This window comes from Rana temporaria, chromosome 6 (assembly GCF_905171775.1).
Source record: "Rana temporaria chromosome 6, aRanTem1.1, whole genome shotgun sequence".
Taxonomy (NCBI): Eukaryota; Metazoa; Chordata; class Amphibia; order Anura; family Ranidae; genus Rana; species Rana temporaria.
The window spans coordinates 25685987-25704250 of NC_053494.1; the positions used below are offsets into that span (position 1 = coordinate 25685987).

The 18264-nt window shown below is 43.9% G+C and overlaps 1 protein-coding gene across 1 annotated transcript in view; it reads right to left on the reverse strand.

Annotated features, from left to right (window-relative positions):
• Positions 1 to 18264, reverse strand: part of PKD1 (polycystin 1, transient receptor potential channel interacting) — a 191341-nt gene that overhangs the window by 21765 nt on the left and 151312 nt on the right. The window contains exons 23-28 of the mRNA XM_040356488.1: positions 12803 to 12959; positions 8177 to 8429; positions 6272 to 6467; positions 2695 to 2865; positions 1546 to 1689; positions 1255 to 1465 (exon numbers count right to left, since the gene is read on the reverse strand). Of these exons, the coding sequence (XP_040212422.1) occupies positions 1255 to 1465; positions 1546 to 1689; positions 2695 to 2865; positions 6272 to 6467; positions 8177 to 8429; positions 12803 to 12959 (1132 nt within the window). The remainder of the gene's footprint in view (positions 1 to 1254; positions 1466 to 1545; positions 1690 to 2694; positions 2866 to 6271; positions 6468 to 8176; positions 8430 to 12802; positions 12960 to 18264) is intronic.

Genomic DNA, 18264 nt, shown 5'->3' on the forward strand with positions numbered 1-18264 from the left:
AGTGACTTACAACACGTACGACGGCACTCTAAAGGGGAAGTTCTATTCGCCTTTGTGCTGCTTTTAGCTGATTCTGTGTTCGTTTTACCAGAACAAGCGCTCCCATCTCATAACTTGCTTCTGAGCATGCGCGGGTTTAAAACGTCGTTTTTGCCCACACACGATCATTTTAAATGACGTTTTACAAAACGTTGTTTTTTTTCATGCCGAAAAATGATCGTGTTTACGCGGCATAAGAACCAACAAAGAGTTACCCATTTCAATAAGATAATATAATAAAACTTATACTAGTATGCAATGACAATTTTCAGATTCTTTTGTAAGCCCAACGGTGAATGGTTCCCTTTAGGGCAAACCTGTGATCTTCCCTTACATGGCAAAGCAACAGATTGGCAATTAAAAAAATAAAAAATAAATAACAAACATGTTATCCTTACCTGCTCTGTGCAGTGGTTCCTTCAGAGGTCTGTGCATGCACGAGAGTGACGCCATTGCAGCCATTCAAGCCCACAAACCCGGGAGGAAGCCCGGGAGAAGATGGAAGCCTCTGCAGCAGTGACAGCACACTGTTGGAGGGTTTTGTTTCAAAGTAAAGCCCCATACACACTATTAGATTTTCTGCAGATTTTTGTCTTCAGATTTAACAAAACCATAGAATATGAGGTCAAACCTTAAGAGTTTCATCTTGTATGCAATCAGGCAGGCCTTTGCACTACATGGTTTTGGTAAATCGGAAGACAAAAATCTGCAGAAAATCAGCATAGAAGGTCAGAAGTGACTCGGGGGCAGATGGCAGAGAGAAGACAGAGCAGGCAGAACTGACCTTGCTTTGGATCGAGGCAAGTACATACTGAGGGATGTGCTTTGTTCATTTTTAATTTCAGAGGATTAGAACCACCGGTAGCCAGGGAAAAACATAAAGTCCACTACTGCTGACCTCTACTTCAAGAAATACTCGTTGTCTGGCTGCCATGATGACCATTTTACTCCATGCTTGGTGCCCTGATCCAGAACAAGTAGGCAGATGATGTAAAACTTTTAAAGGTTGGTGACTCTAAAGGTATTAAAACCATGGTATCAACATATCAGCCAGGCAAGCAGCATTTTCAGCAAGTTGGCCCTGACAGCCCCCATATTTCATATGACAGGTTCACTATAAATGACTAAGAAAGCACCCAACAATAAAAAAAAATCCTAAAAACGAATACATTAAAAGAAATTTATGTAGTCTAAGGAAAAGAAAGGTACACCCACCCATGATTCCGATCTCCCACAACGCCATACCACACCGTGTTGGCACACAGGAAGAGGAAGATAAGAACAGCACAGCAGGTGGCTCTCTGAACGCGGGTGAAGCGGCTACGTGGCGGGCGGTCCCACATAGACAGCCAGACGTGTTTCTCCGAAATTCCTCTCTGCAGTTCTGCCACAAAAATTCGAGAGAACCTCTTCAGCTCCGTCTCACCTGAAATACAAAACATCCCGTCAGTGTGTATCCAGAAAAAGTAACACAAGCCACCTAACGGTCATATAAAGATAACTCACTGGCAGCAAAGATTTCCTTCTCCACCCGCCGGCCACTGTCCTCCTGACCTACAGACAGCCAATCATTGACTAAGAAGAAGTAGCTTTTGCCGCTTTGCAGGTCTCGGATGATGACGTGTTGCACATACCAAGATGGACTGAGCCCTGAGACCAACACAGAAATATCAGCATCACAACTCCATCACATCATGAACACTGCATAAAATTATTATAAACATAATTAAGGTAAATGTAAACTCTAAGTCAATGGGGTCCCCCAGGGTTTTGTGCTGGGACCAATCCTGTTTAATTTGTACATAAACGACCTGGAGGGTGGGGTAAGCAGTGCAATCTCTGTATTTGTGGACGATACTGAGCTAAACAGGGCAATAACTTCTCCGCAGGATGTGGAAACCTTTCAAAAAGATCTGAACATATTAATGGGGAGGCCAACTACATGGCAAATGAGGTTCGATGTAGAAACATTAATGCAATCTATACACTGGGGGGAGAACCTCTGAGGGAATCTAAGATGGAAAAGTACCTGGGGGTCTTAGTAGATGATAGGCTCAGCAATGGCATGCAAAGCCAATCTGCTTCTAACAAAGCAAACAGAATACTGGCATGCATTAAAATCGAGATAAAACGATAATTCTCCAGCTCTACAAGACTCTGGTCTGGCCGCACCTGGAGTATGCTGTCCAGTTCTGGGCACCAGTCCTCAGGAAGGATGTACTGGAAATGGAGCGAGTACAAAGAAGGGCAACAAAGCTAATAAAGTGTCTGGAGGATAATAGTTATGAGGAAAGGTTGCGAGCACTGAACTTATTCTCTCTGGAGAAGAGATGCTTGAGAGGGGATATGATCTCAATGTGGAAGAACCATACTAGTAAACCCCACAATAGGGATAAAACTTTTTTGCGGAAGGGAGTTTAAAAAGACACGCGGCCGTTACCTAAAATTAGAAGAGAATAGGTTTAACCTGAGCCAGCACAGATAGTAATTAGACACGCCCAGATAAGGGGAGGGTTATGATGTGCGAGGAAGGAGCTGACCTAGGCAACAAACACTTTCCTGGGTGGGAAATCCCTAGAATATCCAGACTCACATGGGGGAGGTGGAGGAAGGTAGCTTAACACACATATATTGTATATGTGATTGCATTTTTACCTTTGTTATCGTGCCATAGGCGAATTTTCCACACATTTCCCAAGCTCTTCTCAGTGGCAATCTGGAAGATATCCACGCTGTTCCGGTGGAAGGTATTTTCACCATCCAGATGTCTGTGTCCACTTTTATTATCCACTCCATATAAGCTTATACCTACGTGGGCCGTGGTGCCTGAAATGCAGGATAGAAAGAGAATAGAGACAGTCAAAGTATAAAAGTGTCCACATAGAAGATCAAATCTGGGTATTGCCAGACACATTGACCGAGAGAACAGATTGTCCATTTAGACAAGAAATCTACTGTTTATTGTGTAGACACTTAATAGTTTTTCTTTTCGTTCAACCAAAACTGGCAGCTCTGGTTGGAGTCGCTGTACTAACAATCTGACGTTAGTACATCGATTTCTCCCACTGAGCTGTTGTGTTCTGTTGAGCTGTTGTGTCCACCCGAGGGAACACTTCAGTGAGCGCTCTCAACTATTGGCTGAGAGCGCTGATCGGGAGTCGGTCGGCTGCTGCTTTGCCTGCATGCACATCTGACAGAAGCCTGTGTCGGACCGGATGACATACACACGGGCCAAATGTCAGTCGGTTTTTATTGAACTGGCCGATGTCTCCCAACATTCGGCTGGTAGAGTCTGCATACATATGAATACTTGCATGACCCAAGTGTTCATATTTTTTCTTAAAGTGGATGTAAACCCAAATATATATATATATTTTTTTTTTTGCTGTCACAATGTAGAGTATAAGATTTCCCATCATCTGTCCCCAGTCTTGCCACAGAGAGTTATTCCAGCTCTGAACAATCCTCTCTTCTTTTTTCAGTGAGTTAGTGATCATAGCAGAATTTAGTGTAAGAAATACACGGGAGAAAATGCATGTTGACAAGGGGAGTGTAGAGGTGGGCGGGGAGCCTACTGACATCACGACTCCACCCACCGAGCTCCAGACAACAGACCCACCCACACAATCTGCAGTTTTTCATTTCTTATAACAGACAGAGGGGAGACATTTGACAGGTGAGGATACATGCAGGAGGCATCTACATCCTTATAGATCAGCACTATGGCAGTAGTTTAGAAAGGATGAGAGTGGCTTTACATCCACTTTAACTTGAGTAACCGCCTACAATACCCTTACATTACCAAGCAATTTTTGAGTTTTCAATGCTTTGTTAGTTTAACCACTTAAAGCGGTGGTTCCCCTAAAAATAAACTTTTAACATTGCTTTTCCCAAATTAATTACGATTAGAATCGGCTGGTTTTATTAAAAAAAAAACGTCCGTACATACCGTTTGATATATTCGTTCCCACCGCCACTTCCGGGTACGATGCTGGCGGTGGGCGTTCCTAATTGATGGACAGGCATCCGACCGACGCATACATCGCGTCACGAGATGCCGAAAGAAGCCGAACGTCGGTGCGCATGCGCCGTATAGAGCCGCACCGACGTTCGGCTTCTTTCGGCATCTCGTGACGCGATGTATGCGTCGGTCGGATGCCTGTCCATCAATTAGGAACGCCCACCGCCAGCATCGTACCTGGAAGTGGCGGTGGGAACGAATATATCAAACGGTATGTACGGACGTTTTTTTTTTAATAAAACCAGCCGATTCTAATCGTAATTAATTTGGGAAAAGCAATGTTAAAAGTTTATTTTTAGGGGAACCAATATGCTGCCTAAAGACCCAAGGGGTTTTTACAGTTCGGGACTGCGTCGCTTTAACAGACAATTGCGCGGTCGTGCGACGGGGCTCCCAAACAAAATTGGCGTCCTTTTTTCCCCACAAATAGAGCTTTCTTTTGGTGGTATTTGATGACCTCTGCGGTTTTTATTTTTTGCGCTATAAACAAAAATAGAGCGACAATTTTTAAAAAAAAAATATATTTTTTACTTTTTGCTATAATAAATATCCCCCAAAAACATATATGAAAAAAAAACTTTCCCTCAGTTTAGGCCGATACGTATTCTTCTACCTATATTTGGTAAAAAAAAAAAAATCGCAATAATCGTTTACAAAATAGGGGATAGTTTTATTGCATTTTTATTTTTTTTATTTTTTTTACTACTAATGGCGGCGATCAGCGATTTTTTTCGTGACTGCGACATTATGGCGGACACTTCGGACAATTTTGACACATTTTTGGGACCATTGTCATTTTCACAGCAAAAAATGCATTTAAATTGCATTCTTTATTGTGAAAATGACAGTTGCCGTTTGGGAGTTAAACACAGGGGGCGCTGTAACATTTAGTGTTCACTTAGTGTGTGTTTACTACTGTAGGGGGGTGTGGCTGTAGGACTGACATCATCGATCGAGTCTCCCCTATAAAAGGGATCACTCGATCGATGCGCCGCCATAGTGAAGCACGGGGAAGCCGTGTTTACATACGGCTCTCCCCGTTCTTCAGCTTCGGGGAGCGATCGCGACGGGGCGGCTATAAACGAATAGCCGCGCCGTCGTCCCGGATCGGACCCCCCACCCACGTCAAGCAGAGGACGTACAGGTACGTTGATGTGCCTGTCCGTGCCATTCTGCTGACGTATATCTACATGAGGAGGTCGGCAAGTGGTTAACCAGCAATTACTTCATCATGAAACACTGTACCCAAAAGAGATTTCTTCTGGTGTTGTTTGATAGCTGCTGGGTTTTTATTTTTTACTATAAAGAAAGAAAAAGGACCAAACATTAAAAAAAAAAAAATCAGTTACTCGAATTTTCTGCAAAAATAAATAAATATATATGGCAGGATAGTATCAAACCCCTTAAAACAGACATGTCCAAGGGCCGGCCCAAGGGCCAATGGCGGCCCAGTATAAATACGGCCCCCTGGTGATTTGGATATATGAATCTTTTGTGGCCGACTCATAGGGGGCGGGACTTTGTATTAAAGAGGTCGCAGAGTAAACAGGAGATTCTCCTGTATGTAATCTGTTGGCGCTCTTCCCGCCCCCTCCCTGTCCCCTCCAAGGCTGCAGATGGGTATTGATCAGAAGCACTGATGGCAATGGTAAGGCTGCATTCATGGCAATGGTAAGGCTGCATCAATTGCAATGGTAAGGCTGCATTCATGGCAATGGTGAGGCCGCATTCATGGCAATGGTGAGGCCGCATTCATGGCAATGGTGAGGCCGCATTCATGGCAATGGTGAGGCTGCAGATGGGCATGATCCTTATTTTGCTTCACAGTTCTTTATTTAAAATGTAGTTTTTTGTGTTATAGGCCTGTGCGTGTTATACGCTGATAAAGTTTAGTTGCTCGGACGAACACACTTAGACTGAATTTTATTGGTTCAAAGAATGTCAGGCAAAATGGTCTGCCCTCACGCATGTTCACTTCATCAAATCTGGCCCTCTTTGAAAAAAGTTTGGACACCCCTGCCATACAGCATACCTAAAAATATTTTCTTTAAAAATTTCTTACCGCCCTGGTATGCTATGTGAATGGGAACATGTAACAAATCTAAAGTAATGTAATTTGGCTGCAAAAGTGAAAAACACTTTGAAGCTGGACCCTAAAGGACATGATTAGGTTCGCTTAGTCAAAAAAATAAGTTGTATAGTCTCACTCACCTGATCCCCGCCCCCAGCCCGTTTTCACCAGGACCTCAAATTTATAGACGCCAGCCTTCCCGCAGAACGGTATGACCCCGGCCTTGCTGACATCCAGGAGGTCTAGTTTGTGGACGATAATGGTGGCTATGGAGTAGGTGGCAAAGCAGACGGCACATGTCAGAAGCACAATGTAATTGATTCCGGGAGGCGGAGGCTGAGGAAACAGACATAAATGAGTTTGTATAAGCGCTCACATGAAACTGTGTGCTCCTGTGTATGTTTTTTGAAGATATATATACACATAATAGAATCCGTTACTTTATTCCAATAAATTTAACGTGTCCTCTATTTTCAGTAGATCAAATAAAATTATACGTTTTATTAATGATTCCTGGCATGGGCAGATTAAATCATGGGTCTGCTGAAGAAGACAGACCGTGCACTCCCGTGGAAGGTGGCTTGATATAACCCGCAACCAAAGAGCTGATTTGTCAATAAAACTCTCTACTGACCAATGTGGCCCTAGTGTGAGTGTGAATGTGTCAGGGTTATTATTAGTAGGCAACTCAGAAGAGAGGACCGAAGGCAATATTTCTAATATACTCTGGAAGGAGCTCCATAATGTGCAATCAGTACATGCATATAATGTCGCATACACACGGACGTTTTTCGGCATGAAAAAAACAAAGTTTTTAAAAACGTTATTTAAAATGAACGTGTGTGGGCTTCACATCGTTTTTCGGCTTCTGAAAAACGGGCCAAAAAAAATTCGAACATGCTGCATTTTTTAACGTCGTTTTTCGGGTTGTAAAAAATGATCGTGTGTGGGCTAAAACGACGCAAGTTATGAGACGGGAGCGTTTGTTCTGGTAAAACTACCATTCGTAATGGAGTAAGCACATTCATCACGCTGTAACAGACAAAAAAGCGCAAATCGACTTTTACTAACAAGGAATCAGCTAAAAGCAGCCCAAAGGCGAATAGAACTTCCCCTTCAGAGTGCCGTCGTATGTGTTGTACGTCACCGCGCTTTGTTCAAAATTTTTTTTAAAAGATGGTGTGTGGGCAACATCGTTTTTAATGATGAAGTTGGAAAAACTTTGGGCTAGATTCAGCAATGATTTACGCCAGCGTATCTATAGATACGCCGCGTAAATTCAAAGCTGCGCCGGCGTATCTTCTTTCTGTATTCAGAAAGCAAGATACGCCGAAATTAGGCTAAGATCCGACTGGCGTAAGTCTCTTACGCCGTCGTATCTTAGGGTGCATATTTACGCTGGCCGCTAGGTGGCGCTTCCGTCGTAGAATATGCAAATTACCTAGATACGCCGATTCACAAACGTACGTGCGCCCGGCGAAATTTTTTACGTCGTTTGCGTAAGGCTTTTCCGGCGTAACGTTGCTCCTGCTTCTATGAGGCGTACGCAATGTTAAGTATGGACGTTGTTTCTGCGTCGAATTTAGAATTTTTTACGTCGTCTGCGTAAGTCGTTCGCGAATAGGGCTGGACGTAATTTACGTTCACGTCGAAAGGAATGACGATTTGCGGCGGAATTTCGAGTATGCGCACTGGGATTCTTTCATGAACGGCGCATGTGCCGTTCGTAAAAAACGTAAAATACGCGGGGTCAACAATAATTTTAATAAAACACGCCCACATCATCCCCATTTGAATTAGGCGGGCTTACACCGGCCCACATACGTTACGCCGCCGTAACTTAGGGCGCAAGTTCTTTATGAATACAGAACTTGCGCCCTAATTTACGGCGGCGTAACGTATCGGAGATACCTTATGCCCGCACTAAATTACGCAGGGCTACCTGAATCTAGCCCGTTGTTTTTTTTCATGCCGAAAAACGACCGTGTGTACGCGGCATGAGAAGTAGATCAAGAAATACCAGATAAGTTTCAGCCTCAACTTACAGGGTAGATAAAGTTGACGGAGTGGGGAGGGACGAAGAGGCTGGCACCAAAGGCAGTGAGGTGCTGGGTCAGACAGACAGCCTGGTTAGAACGGGTGTCCTCCAGGGGTTGGACTCCCTCTGTCTTCCATCTCATTTCAGTACCATCGAAGTACTGACACAGGGAGGTGTACAGTCCCACCGTCACATCCACAGAGGACCACATGTAATGGTTGGTGATGTTTAGGTAATAGTGTCTGGTCAGGTTTCCTTTTCTAGGAGAACAAACACAAATATAATTCAGAGGGGAAAAAAAAAGAAAAAAAAAGTGTGTCGCTTAAAATAAAATGATATACAATGCATATTCTCATTCTTTTAAAAATAGCAGTTTCATCCATAACTCTTTTCTACAAGGACTTGAATTCCAGACATTTTTAATTCTTTCCACTGGAACATTTTAATTCGAGCTATACCCAATGCCGCGTACACACGATCATTTTTCGGCATGAAAAAAAACGACGTTTTTAAAAACGTCATTTAAAATGATCGTGTGTGGGCTTTACATCGTTTTTCGGCTTCTGAAAAAAAAAAAAAAAAAAAAATTCGAACATGCTGCATTTTTTCACGTCGTTTTTTAAAATGCCGTTTTTCGTGTTGTTAAAAATGATCGTGTGTGGGCAAAAATGACGTTTTAAACCCGCGCATGCCCAGAAGCAAGTTATGAGACGGGAGCGCTCGTTCAGGTAAAACTACCGTTCATAATAGAGTAAGCACATTCATCACGCTGTAACAGACAAAAAAGCGCGAATCGTCTTTTACTAAAAAGGAATCAGCTAAAGCAGCCCAAAGGCAAATAGAACTTCCCTTTTAGAGTGCCGTCGTACGTGTTGTACGTCACCGCGCTTTGTTCATAATTTTTCAAAAACGATGGTGTCGGCAACATCGTTTTTAATGATGAAGTTGGAAAAACGTTGTTTTTTGGACATGCTGAAAAACGACGGTTTTTTTTCATGCCGAAAGTGAAAGTGTTTTATCATATCTGTTTGAGAAGTGCAAAAAATTTGTTCTCGGTACTCATGCAAATGCTCTGATGCTTAATCCGATACCTGTTGCATCGGGCCAGGAATCCTCGGTGCAGCGGGGAGCGGGTTAGCCTCACATGTGATCAGTGCGGCGGCGGGGGGGGCAGTTATAAGCATCGATCCTCCTATATAGCTTTTCTGACAGCTGCTTCTCTCCCCTCTCCCTCCCAGGCTGTCAGCTGCTTTATTGAAAGGCTTTACAGGGAAATCGGTGCTTGTAACTCCCCCCACCGCCGCACCGATCACCCCTGACTGTCCCCTGTGTGTTCCTCCTGCTTCCCGGGTCCTCCTCTGGCTTCTGGTGTCCTGCTCCATTTCTCCGTCTCCTCCTCCGGTTCCCGTCCTCCTCAGGGACCCCCTCTGTGCTCCCCAGTCCCCCCCCCCCTAATCAGATCTGTCAGGATGGAGAGCGGAGGAAGGAGCCGGTATATATGTAATTTACCAGCTCCTTCCTTTTCCGAATGCACAGTGTGAGTGAGTGATCATGGACACTGTCCATTCATAACTGAGCAACGCAAACTGTGCTTATGATGCTTCAGTTTATTAATGGAGAGGAGCCGTTGTCTCCTCTCCATTCATCTCCAGTGCAGCTGAAGCTGCAGAAAAAGGGACTGGGTAATCTGTGTCCTTAGTCCCGTTCTCTGTCTCAAAGGGGAGATGTCGGAGGTCTGTTAAGACCCCCAATATCTCACCAAAGCCCCCCCAGCAGGGCTGATTAATAATTATTCTCTCTTTTTTATTTTATTTAAATAAAATCCAGCCCAGTTCTGCAAATAAAATTACACTGACCTTTTTTTTTTTTTTCGCCGTAGATAGCGTTTATTGTTAGAATTCACCGCGGCTTCCGGGTAGGGAATCCCGCGGGAGTGGGTGTTCCTATTGACATGCCAATTGATTGACATGCTAAATGACGGCGCATACAGCGCATCACGACTTCCTAAAAGAAGCTCGGGTCGGCTCGGCTCTATTTCGGCGCCGATGCGCAGGCGCCGAATAGAGCCGAGCCGACCCGAGCTTCTTTCGGATTCCATCAGTGTATTTAGCAGTGTGCCTGGAGTTCAGCTTTAAACTAAATCTTTTGAAATCTGCTTTTTCGTGTTTGCAATTTTATGAGCAATTTTGATAAGCAGTAAAAAGTAATGAGATCCATAAACCAGAGCAAACAGATTGAACCTTTTATGTGTTAAGAAAATGCTTGTCTGTTACTAGTGACTGCACTGATCTGCATGTAAAACCAGGGACAAGGGGAATGTAATATCACCCAACATAACATGGAAACAAAAAAATAAATACCTAAAAATAAGAAATACAATCTCCAATACAGACGTTCCTAATATATTATGGTAAAACATAATCTTCCTTTTACAAAAAAGTATAGAGAAAGAAATAATTTAAACCACATTATATACATGCTGGTATTTAAAATCAAACCACATTCCCATCGATCACTGCCATAAAGCATTTCCTCTGTCTTATTTATGGGCCCATCAGCACCACCTACTGGGATATTTAGATAACTGCAGAGGACGCCAACAAACTAGGCGTAACTGAAATAACGTCTGGGGGGATACAGCAGAATCTCTGGCCTGTACTCCATTTTAACAATCAAACAAAAGGTTCCCCGAGCACCAGACTTGCTTCAGAAGCACCTGGCTCCCAGTTTTACCTACGAACATAACATAATATAATAAATGTATTTTAACCACTTGACCTCCGGAAGATTTACTTCCCTTTTCATGACCAGGTAATTTTTTGCATTACGGCACTGCGTTACTTTAACTGACAATTGCGCGGTCATGGAACGATGTACCCAAACAAAATGTATGTAATTTATTTCCCACAATTCTATTGTGTTTTTATTTTTTACGCTAAAAACCACAAAAAACTAAGACAAATTTGTGAATTTTTTTTTATATATATTATATATTTTTTTTCTTTCTGCTATAAAACATACCCAATAATAAAAAAAAACAAAAAAAAAAAAAACGAATTTCTTCAAAGAAATCTCAATAAGCATATATTGATTGGTTTGCGCAAAACTTAAAGGGCTAGATTCAGCTAGCCCTGCGCAATGTTGTGCGGGCGTAACGTATCTCTGATACGTTACGCCGCCGTAAATTAGGGCGCAAGTTCCGTATTCAGAAAGAACTTGCGCCCTAAGTTACGGCGGCGTAACGTATGTGCTCCGGCGTAAGCCCGCCTAATTCAAATTTGGATGATGTGGGCGTGTTTTATTTAAATTTAGTGTGACCCAACGTATTTTAAGTTTTTTTACGAACGGTGCATGCGCTGTTCGTAAAAGAATCCCAGGGCGCATGCTCGAAATTCCGCCGCAAATCGTCAATGCTTTAGACATGAACGTAACTTACGTACAGCCCTATTCGCGAACGACTTACGCAAACGACGTAAAAATTTCAAAATTCGACGCGGGAACGACGTCCATACTTAACATTGCGTATGCCTCATATAGCAGGAGTAACCTTACGCCGAAAAAAAGCCTAACGTAAACGACGTAAAAAAATGTGCCGGGCGTACGTACGTTTGTGAATCGGCGTATCTACCTAATTAGCATATTCCTCAAGTAAATCGACGGAAGCGTCACCTAGCGGCCAGCGTAAAATTGCAACTAAGATATGACGGCGTAAGAGACTTACGCCGGTCGGATCTTGGTCAAATCTGTGCGTAACTGATTATAAGAATCAGGCGCATAGATACGACGCCGCAACTCAGAGATACAACTGCGTATCTGGAGATACGCCGTCGTATCTTGTACCTGAATCTAGCCCATAGAGTCTACAAACTATGGTATGTGTGTGTGTGTATAAATATATATTGTTTTTTAAATGTATTTATGGCGGTGATCAGCGAGACTGCAATATTGCGGCAGCCAATCGGACAATAACTGACACTTTTGACACATTGTGGGAACCAATGACACCAATACCGTGATCAGCGCACTCTTACTGTACAAATGGCACTGGCTGGGAAGGGGTTAAACATGTAGTGTGATCAAAGGGTTAAATGTGTGCCTAGCTATTGTTTTTGCTATGCTTTTACTAAGGGATGTGATGGATTTTATTCCCTGCTTTGCATCACTTCCCCCCTGTCTGGACAGAGCTCTGCTTTGTTTACATAGGCAAAGCTCCATCCAGCATCTCTTTCCAACGATCGGCGGGTGCCAGCGGACATCCATTGGCCGGCACACGCTGATTGGCTAATACTCTGACTAATCATATACATGATTCTGCACAGAACGCCTGCCCTGGAGCAGTAAATCTGCTACAGGGTGGCCGTTAGGTGGTTAAAAAAAGGGTAATTTTCACATGGGTACGTACATCCGTGTGAGGGCCGTGTTTGCTTGCATAGGTGTTCCATGTATCCATGTACAGGTAGTTCCATACATGTCAATTGGGATACAGCAACTGCACAGACACAGCCACTGCTCCCAATCTGACATCCATTTATTATCTCTAATCAGGTTTGGTTAGTGCCATTGGGGATCAGCCCGTGGGCGGGCACCTTTCGCCCAACACATCTACCATATAATCTGTCAGATATTCTCTTACATGGGACCGATGAAGAACGTGTACAGCTTATGGTCATCTCCCTTCATAGCATCCAATGTGATCTGCTTCATGGCGCTGTAATTGTACTGGTTGGGATGATCGGTCTCATGAAGATAGGCAGCAATGTACGGCTCCTTTTCCATGTGGGAGTACCACTCTGAGCAGAGAGAGAGAAGATTCGTTTCACTAACAGAAGTTTCCATAAAGTAAAAATAAGCCTAAGAAATGCATTTGAAGAATAGACACAACAAGGTTATTCAAAGGGGCCCGATCACTAGAACATTACATTTTACATACGATCACATGTGCATATAACACATTTTTATTCATGTTAATAACCTGTAAAAGCCACCCGTTATGTAGATCTCCACAAACCATAAGACTGCTGGTGGACTCCGCCATCTTGGATGTGATATAAGCAGTCCCAAAAGACTCAAAGCTGTCACTAAAGTAACACACTATAGCACAGGTGTCAAACACAAGGCCTGCGGGCTGAATCCGGCCCTCCAGCTCATTGCATGTGGCCCTCGCACCTCTCCTACAGCTGCAGGAGACATCCAGCCCTCCTCTGGTTCTCCTCCAGACCCTTAAGTTCTGCTTTCAAGCAATGCATCCAGCTTCTTCCCAGCAGCAGCATAAGGTAAGGGGGGTGCACTGTGATGTAAAGGAGAGTGGGGGGACTCTATTTCTGACGGTGGGGTGGCTCTTGACATTTAAAGCGGGAGTTCACCCATTTGTTAAATTTTTTTTTTTCTCCCCTTAGATTCCTGCTCGTTCGGTCTAGGGGAATCGGCTATTTGTATTAAAATATGAGCAGTACTTACCCGTTTTCGAGCTGCATCTTCTTCCGTCGCTTCCGGGTATGGGTCTTCGGGAGCGGGCGTTCCTTCTTGATTGACAGTTCCGAGAGGCTTCCGACGGTCGCATCCATCGCGTCACTCGTAGCCGAAAGAAGCCGAACGTCGGTGCGGCTCTATACTGCGCCTGCGCACCGACGTTCGGCTTCTTTCGGAAAATCGTGACGCGATGGATGCGACCGTCGGAAGCTGTCAATCAAGAAGGAACGCCCATTCCCGCAGCCCATACCCGGAAGCGACGGAGAGGATGCATCTCGTAAATGGGTAAGTACTGCACATATTTTAAAACAAATAGCCGATTCCCCTAGACAAAACGAGCAGGAATCTAAGGGGGAAAAGTGCCCTCTAAGGGTGAACCCCCGCTTTAATGTAAGGGGAGGGGATGCGCTGGACATCTAATTTTACAGATACAACCAGTTCTTTTGAGGGCGATCATAATGCTGATGGGACCCACATTGAAATTGAGTTTGACACCCTTGCTCTATAGTATTCCTGTTCACTCTTCCCCCAACTATATAGTAGGTTATATAGGATGGTGAGGGGAGGGGTGGAGGAGCTGGGCCAGCACAAACAGTAATTAGACACTATGAGAAGAGGAGAGGGTTCATGATATGCAAGAAGGGAGAGGGCTGTGCTAGGGCTTTGACTCTTCCTAGTGGTAACCACATTTTCAAAAGTTCAAAGGCACATTGCAAGTGAATAAAAAAAAAATGATGCAAAAGCAATTACAAATTGTGATTATCCTTTGCTTTAAAATTCTTGATTATTCTGTTTTTTTTTGTGTAAAAAGCAGAACTTAAAGAGGTTCTAAACTGAACAATACCTGTCTGCTGCAAGTTCAGGTTCAGTTATGTTGTACAATAGTCATCCCACCACAGGGGATCACTGTGACTGACTTTTCATGCTTTAGACTTGCAGAGCTCTTGCTATAGACTCACCACTGCAAATCTGCTCTTGTTAGAGACTTGCCATGCAAATTTGCTTCAAATTGAAAAAGTGTCAACTAGAACTTGTGCTTCAAGTGCTTTGCAAGAGTACAACTTGCCAGTAAAAATGTGCAACATGTTAACAAGATTTACCATTTAACACTGCCACAAATGTTTGTCAAGTTATCCTTGTTATCTGGGATGGGTGAGCCCATAGCACACGGCTTGCTAAGGGAGCACCCTGAGGAAAAAGGAGCAAACCATGCTGGCGGGAGACTCCAGAAAAAGAGATAAGGGGCTGCTGTGTGCGGTATTTTTACCAGGGCTGTGGAGTCGGAGTCGAGGAGTCGGGGGAAATTTTGGGTACCTGGAGTCGGAGTCGGCAAACAATGCACCGACTCCGACTCCTACTAAATTTAGATTGGAATTAAAAAAAAAAAAGCAAGTTTAAATGTCCCAATTCACAAAAAGTTATAATTAATGACTTCTCTACTGTAAGAATAAAGACCAATGCATGCAGTGCCTCACGTAACCGCAAAACGAACACGTTAAGTGACCGTGAAGAAGCATGCTTTTCATGTGCTTCACTATTTGGCACGCAATACTTATACTTTCCATAGTGTTGTGTTCTGCTTTTACAGGGAACGCAGCGTCCATGTGTAACCTAGCCTCTCACTGATAAGGGATTAAATAAATATGTTTTTTGCAGGACTAGAGAGTGAGACACTTGTATAAGTGAAGGGAATGGAGGGCCAATAGTTCAAGACTGAAGCTGTAAACCATTGGAAAAACTGCTGTCATTTAGCTAAGGCTATAAAAACTTGTAAACTCCGATTGTTAGCTTAAACTTTAAGCATGACTATGGGATTCTCCTAGGAAAATCATGTTTTAGAATAAAAAAACTTTGTTTTCATTGTGTTTGTCTTTTGCTTAAACTGTGCAATACAGTAGACCAGGGGTCTCAAAGTACCGGCCCGTGGGCCATTTGCGGCCCGCGGACCGGTTTTAAATGGCCCGCATGCAGGGCGTGTCCCGCGGAAGTGTAGATCGAGGTGCATGAAGAGTAGCGCAGGAAGCGTCTGTCATAAGTTCACTTGTCTCTCATGTCACACTGCTACTCCCCGGCGGCCCCTTCTCTCTTCTCGTCCATCCCCATTTGCTTGTGACATCATCTGAGATGGACGAGAAGAGAGGGGGGCTGCCGGGGAGTAGCACATCAGGGCACATGGCACATCAGGGTACAGGGCACATGAAACAGCACATCAGGGTACAAAGCCCAGCACATCAGGGCACATGGCACATCAGGGTACAGGGCACATGAAACAGCACATCAGGGTACAAAGCCCAGCACATCAGGGTACATGGTGTACCCTGATGTGCTGGGCTTTGTACCCTGATGTGCTGTTTCATGTGCCCTGTACCCTGATGTGCCATGTGCCCTGTCCTGATGTGCTGTGCCCTGATGTGCCATGTCCTGTACCCTGATGTGTCATGTGCCCTGTCCTGATGTGCTGTGCCCTGATGTGCTCTCATGTGCCCCATGTTCCCTGGTGTGCCCCATGTTCCCTGATTGTGCCCTGATATGCTCTCATGTGCCCCATGTGCCCTGGTGTGCTCGTATGTGCCCTGATATGCCCCATGTGCCCTGATTGTGCCCCATTGTACCCTGATGTGGCCCATGTACCCTGATGTGCCATGTGCCCCATGTACCCGGATGTGCCCCATGTACCCTGATGTGCTGGGCTTTGTACCCTGATGTGCTGTTTCATGTGCCCTGTACCCTGATGTGCCATGTGCCCTGTCCTGATGTGCTGTGCCCTGTCCTGATGTGCTGTGCCCTGATGTGCCATTTCCTGCACTGTGCCATGTGCCCTGTCCTGATATGCCCTGCCCTGATGTGGCCTGTTGTGCTGTACCCCTATGTGCTGTGCTCTGATGTGCCCTGTACCCTGATGTGCTGGGCTTTGTACCCTGATGTGCGCTGTGCACTCATGTGTGCTGTGCCCTGTGCCCTGATGTGCTGTACCCTGATGGTGAGTGGTCAGTGTGTAGTGTAGTGGTCAGTGTGCAGTGTAGTGGTCAGGGTTAATAATGCGTTCGCTGACACCAGTACTGTTTTGAAAGTTTGCATGCGGCCCCCCATGGGATATGGAAACTTGTCTTGTGGCCCTCAGGTAATTTGAGTTTGAGACCCCTGCAGTAGACTGTTGGCTTCCCAGCCAGTAGTCCTGTGGTAGGTTGCGTTTCTTTCCCTCAAGGAAGGTATAAAATACATTCGCATATTAATACAGAGGAGTCGGAAGTACATAAAACTGAGGAGTCGGAGTCGGAGTCGGAACATTTATCTACCGACTCCACAGCCCTGATTTTTACACAGAGCAGGTAAGTATAACACCTTGTTTTTTTTTTTTTTAATAGCACAAAATATATTTTATATATATATATATATATATATATATATATATATATATATATATATATATATATATATATATATATATATATATATATATATATATATATATATATACATATACATATATATATATAATATTACTTTAAATATAAACTGCAGAAAAACAAGCAAATTACTGCTGTCAGAACACTAAAAGCGTATATCTGATTGGTTGCTTTGGGGTTCTGCATAACAAAGTTCCAGGAGCTAGGTGGTTAATGCCCTTACAAATTAACAGGATCGAAAAGTCCTTGCACGCAGCAATAATGTATGAACACCAGATCTTTCTGGCAGAAAGTTCCTGTGCAAAATACACGATCATTTACATGCCTATAAAAAAAATTCTAGCTCCCAGAATACCAAATATTCAAATGATAACATCTACTATTCAAGAGGGAGGTGCGATAAATTCAAAACTAGTAAGACACATTTTCACATCTCTTATTTTTACTCATCTGGCACTAGTATACTGAAATGTATGCACCTGTGTCAACAGGCCCCATTAAAAACAATGGGCTGCATCCAGATCAGAAAAAAAAAAAAACGAAACGCTTACAAAAGTGGCATTTTTGGCGCCCGTGTGGAAGAGCCCTTAGCATTATGGAGCCTCCTCTACCGTCATTGAAGGAACTCTGTTGCTACATAAAAAATATGTGACTATAAAAGCAGAGTAGAGCTTATTTGTCCCGCCACCCATGCCTTCAATTCTTCTTTTGTGAAGAACTATCCTGGCAGAAGAATATTCAGCTTTTGACTCACTTCCAGGGGTCAGATGCCTGGTCACCCGTGCTCCCTCTGGTTTCACCCGCCAGCCGCTACGTCACTACTGTGTCCTGTAGTGACACAAGCTGGTGGGTAGAACCACAGCTTACAACACAGAGGTCAGCCAACCGACACACATAGGTGAGTGGTCTGCTGAAGACTTCAAGAGGGTGAAGAGCAGTGGGACATGCAGGTATTATTACTCAACCAGTAATTGTTGAGGGGAGATCTCTGAGCAATATAGAGTGTGAAAGATTCTGGCCATAAAATCAACAACATTTTGCGAACAGAAATTTTTGCTGGGTGGATGGTGCCTTTTAAATCAATACACTGCTTTGCAGAGTTTAAAGGCTACGTTCATCTTTCGCACCACATTACATCAGAATTTAGGGTGTACTATGGTGGCAAATGCCTCCCCTCCACCCTTACATCGGTTTATAAAGGTGAACGTACTCTTAAAAG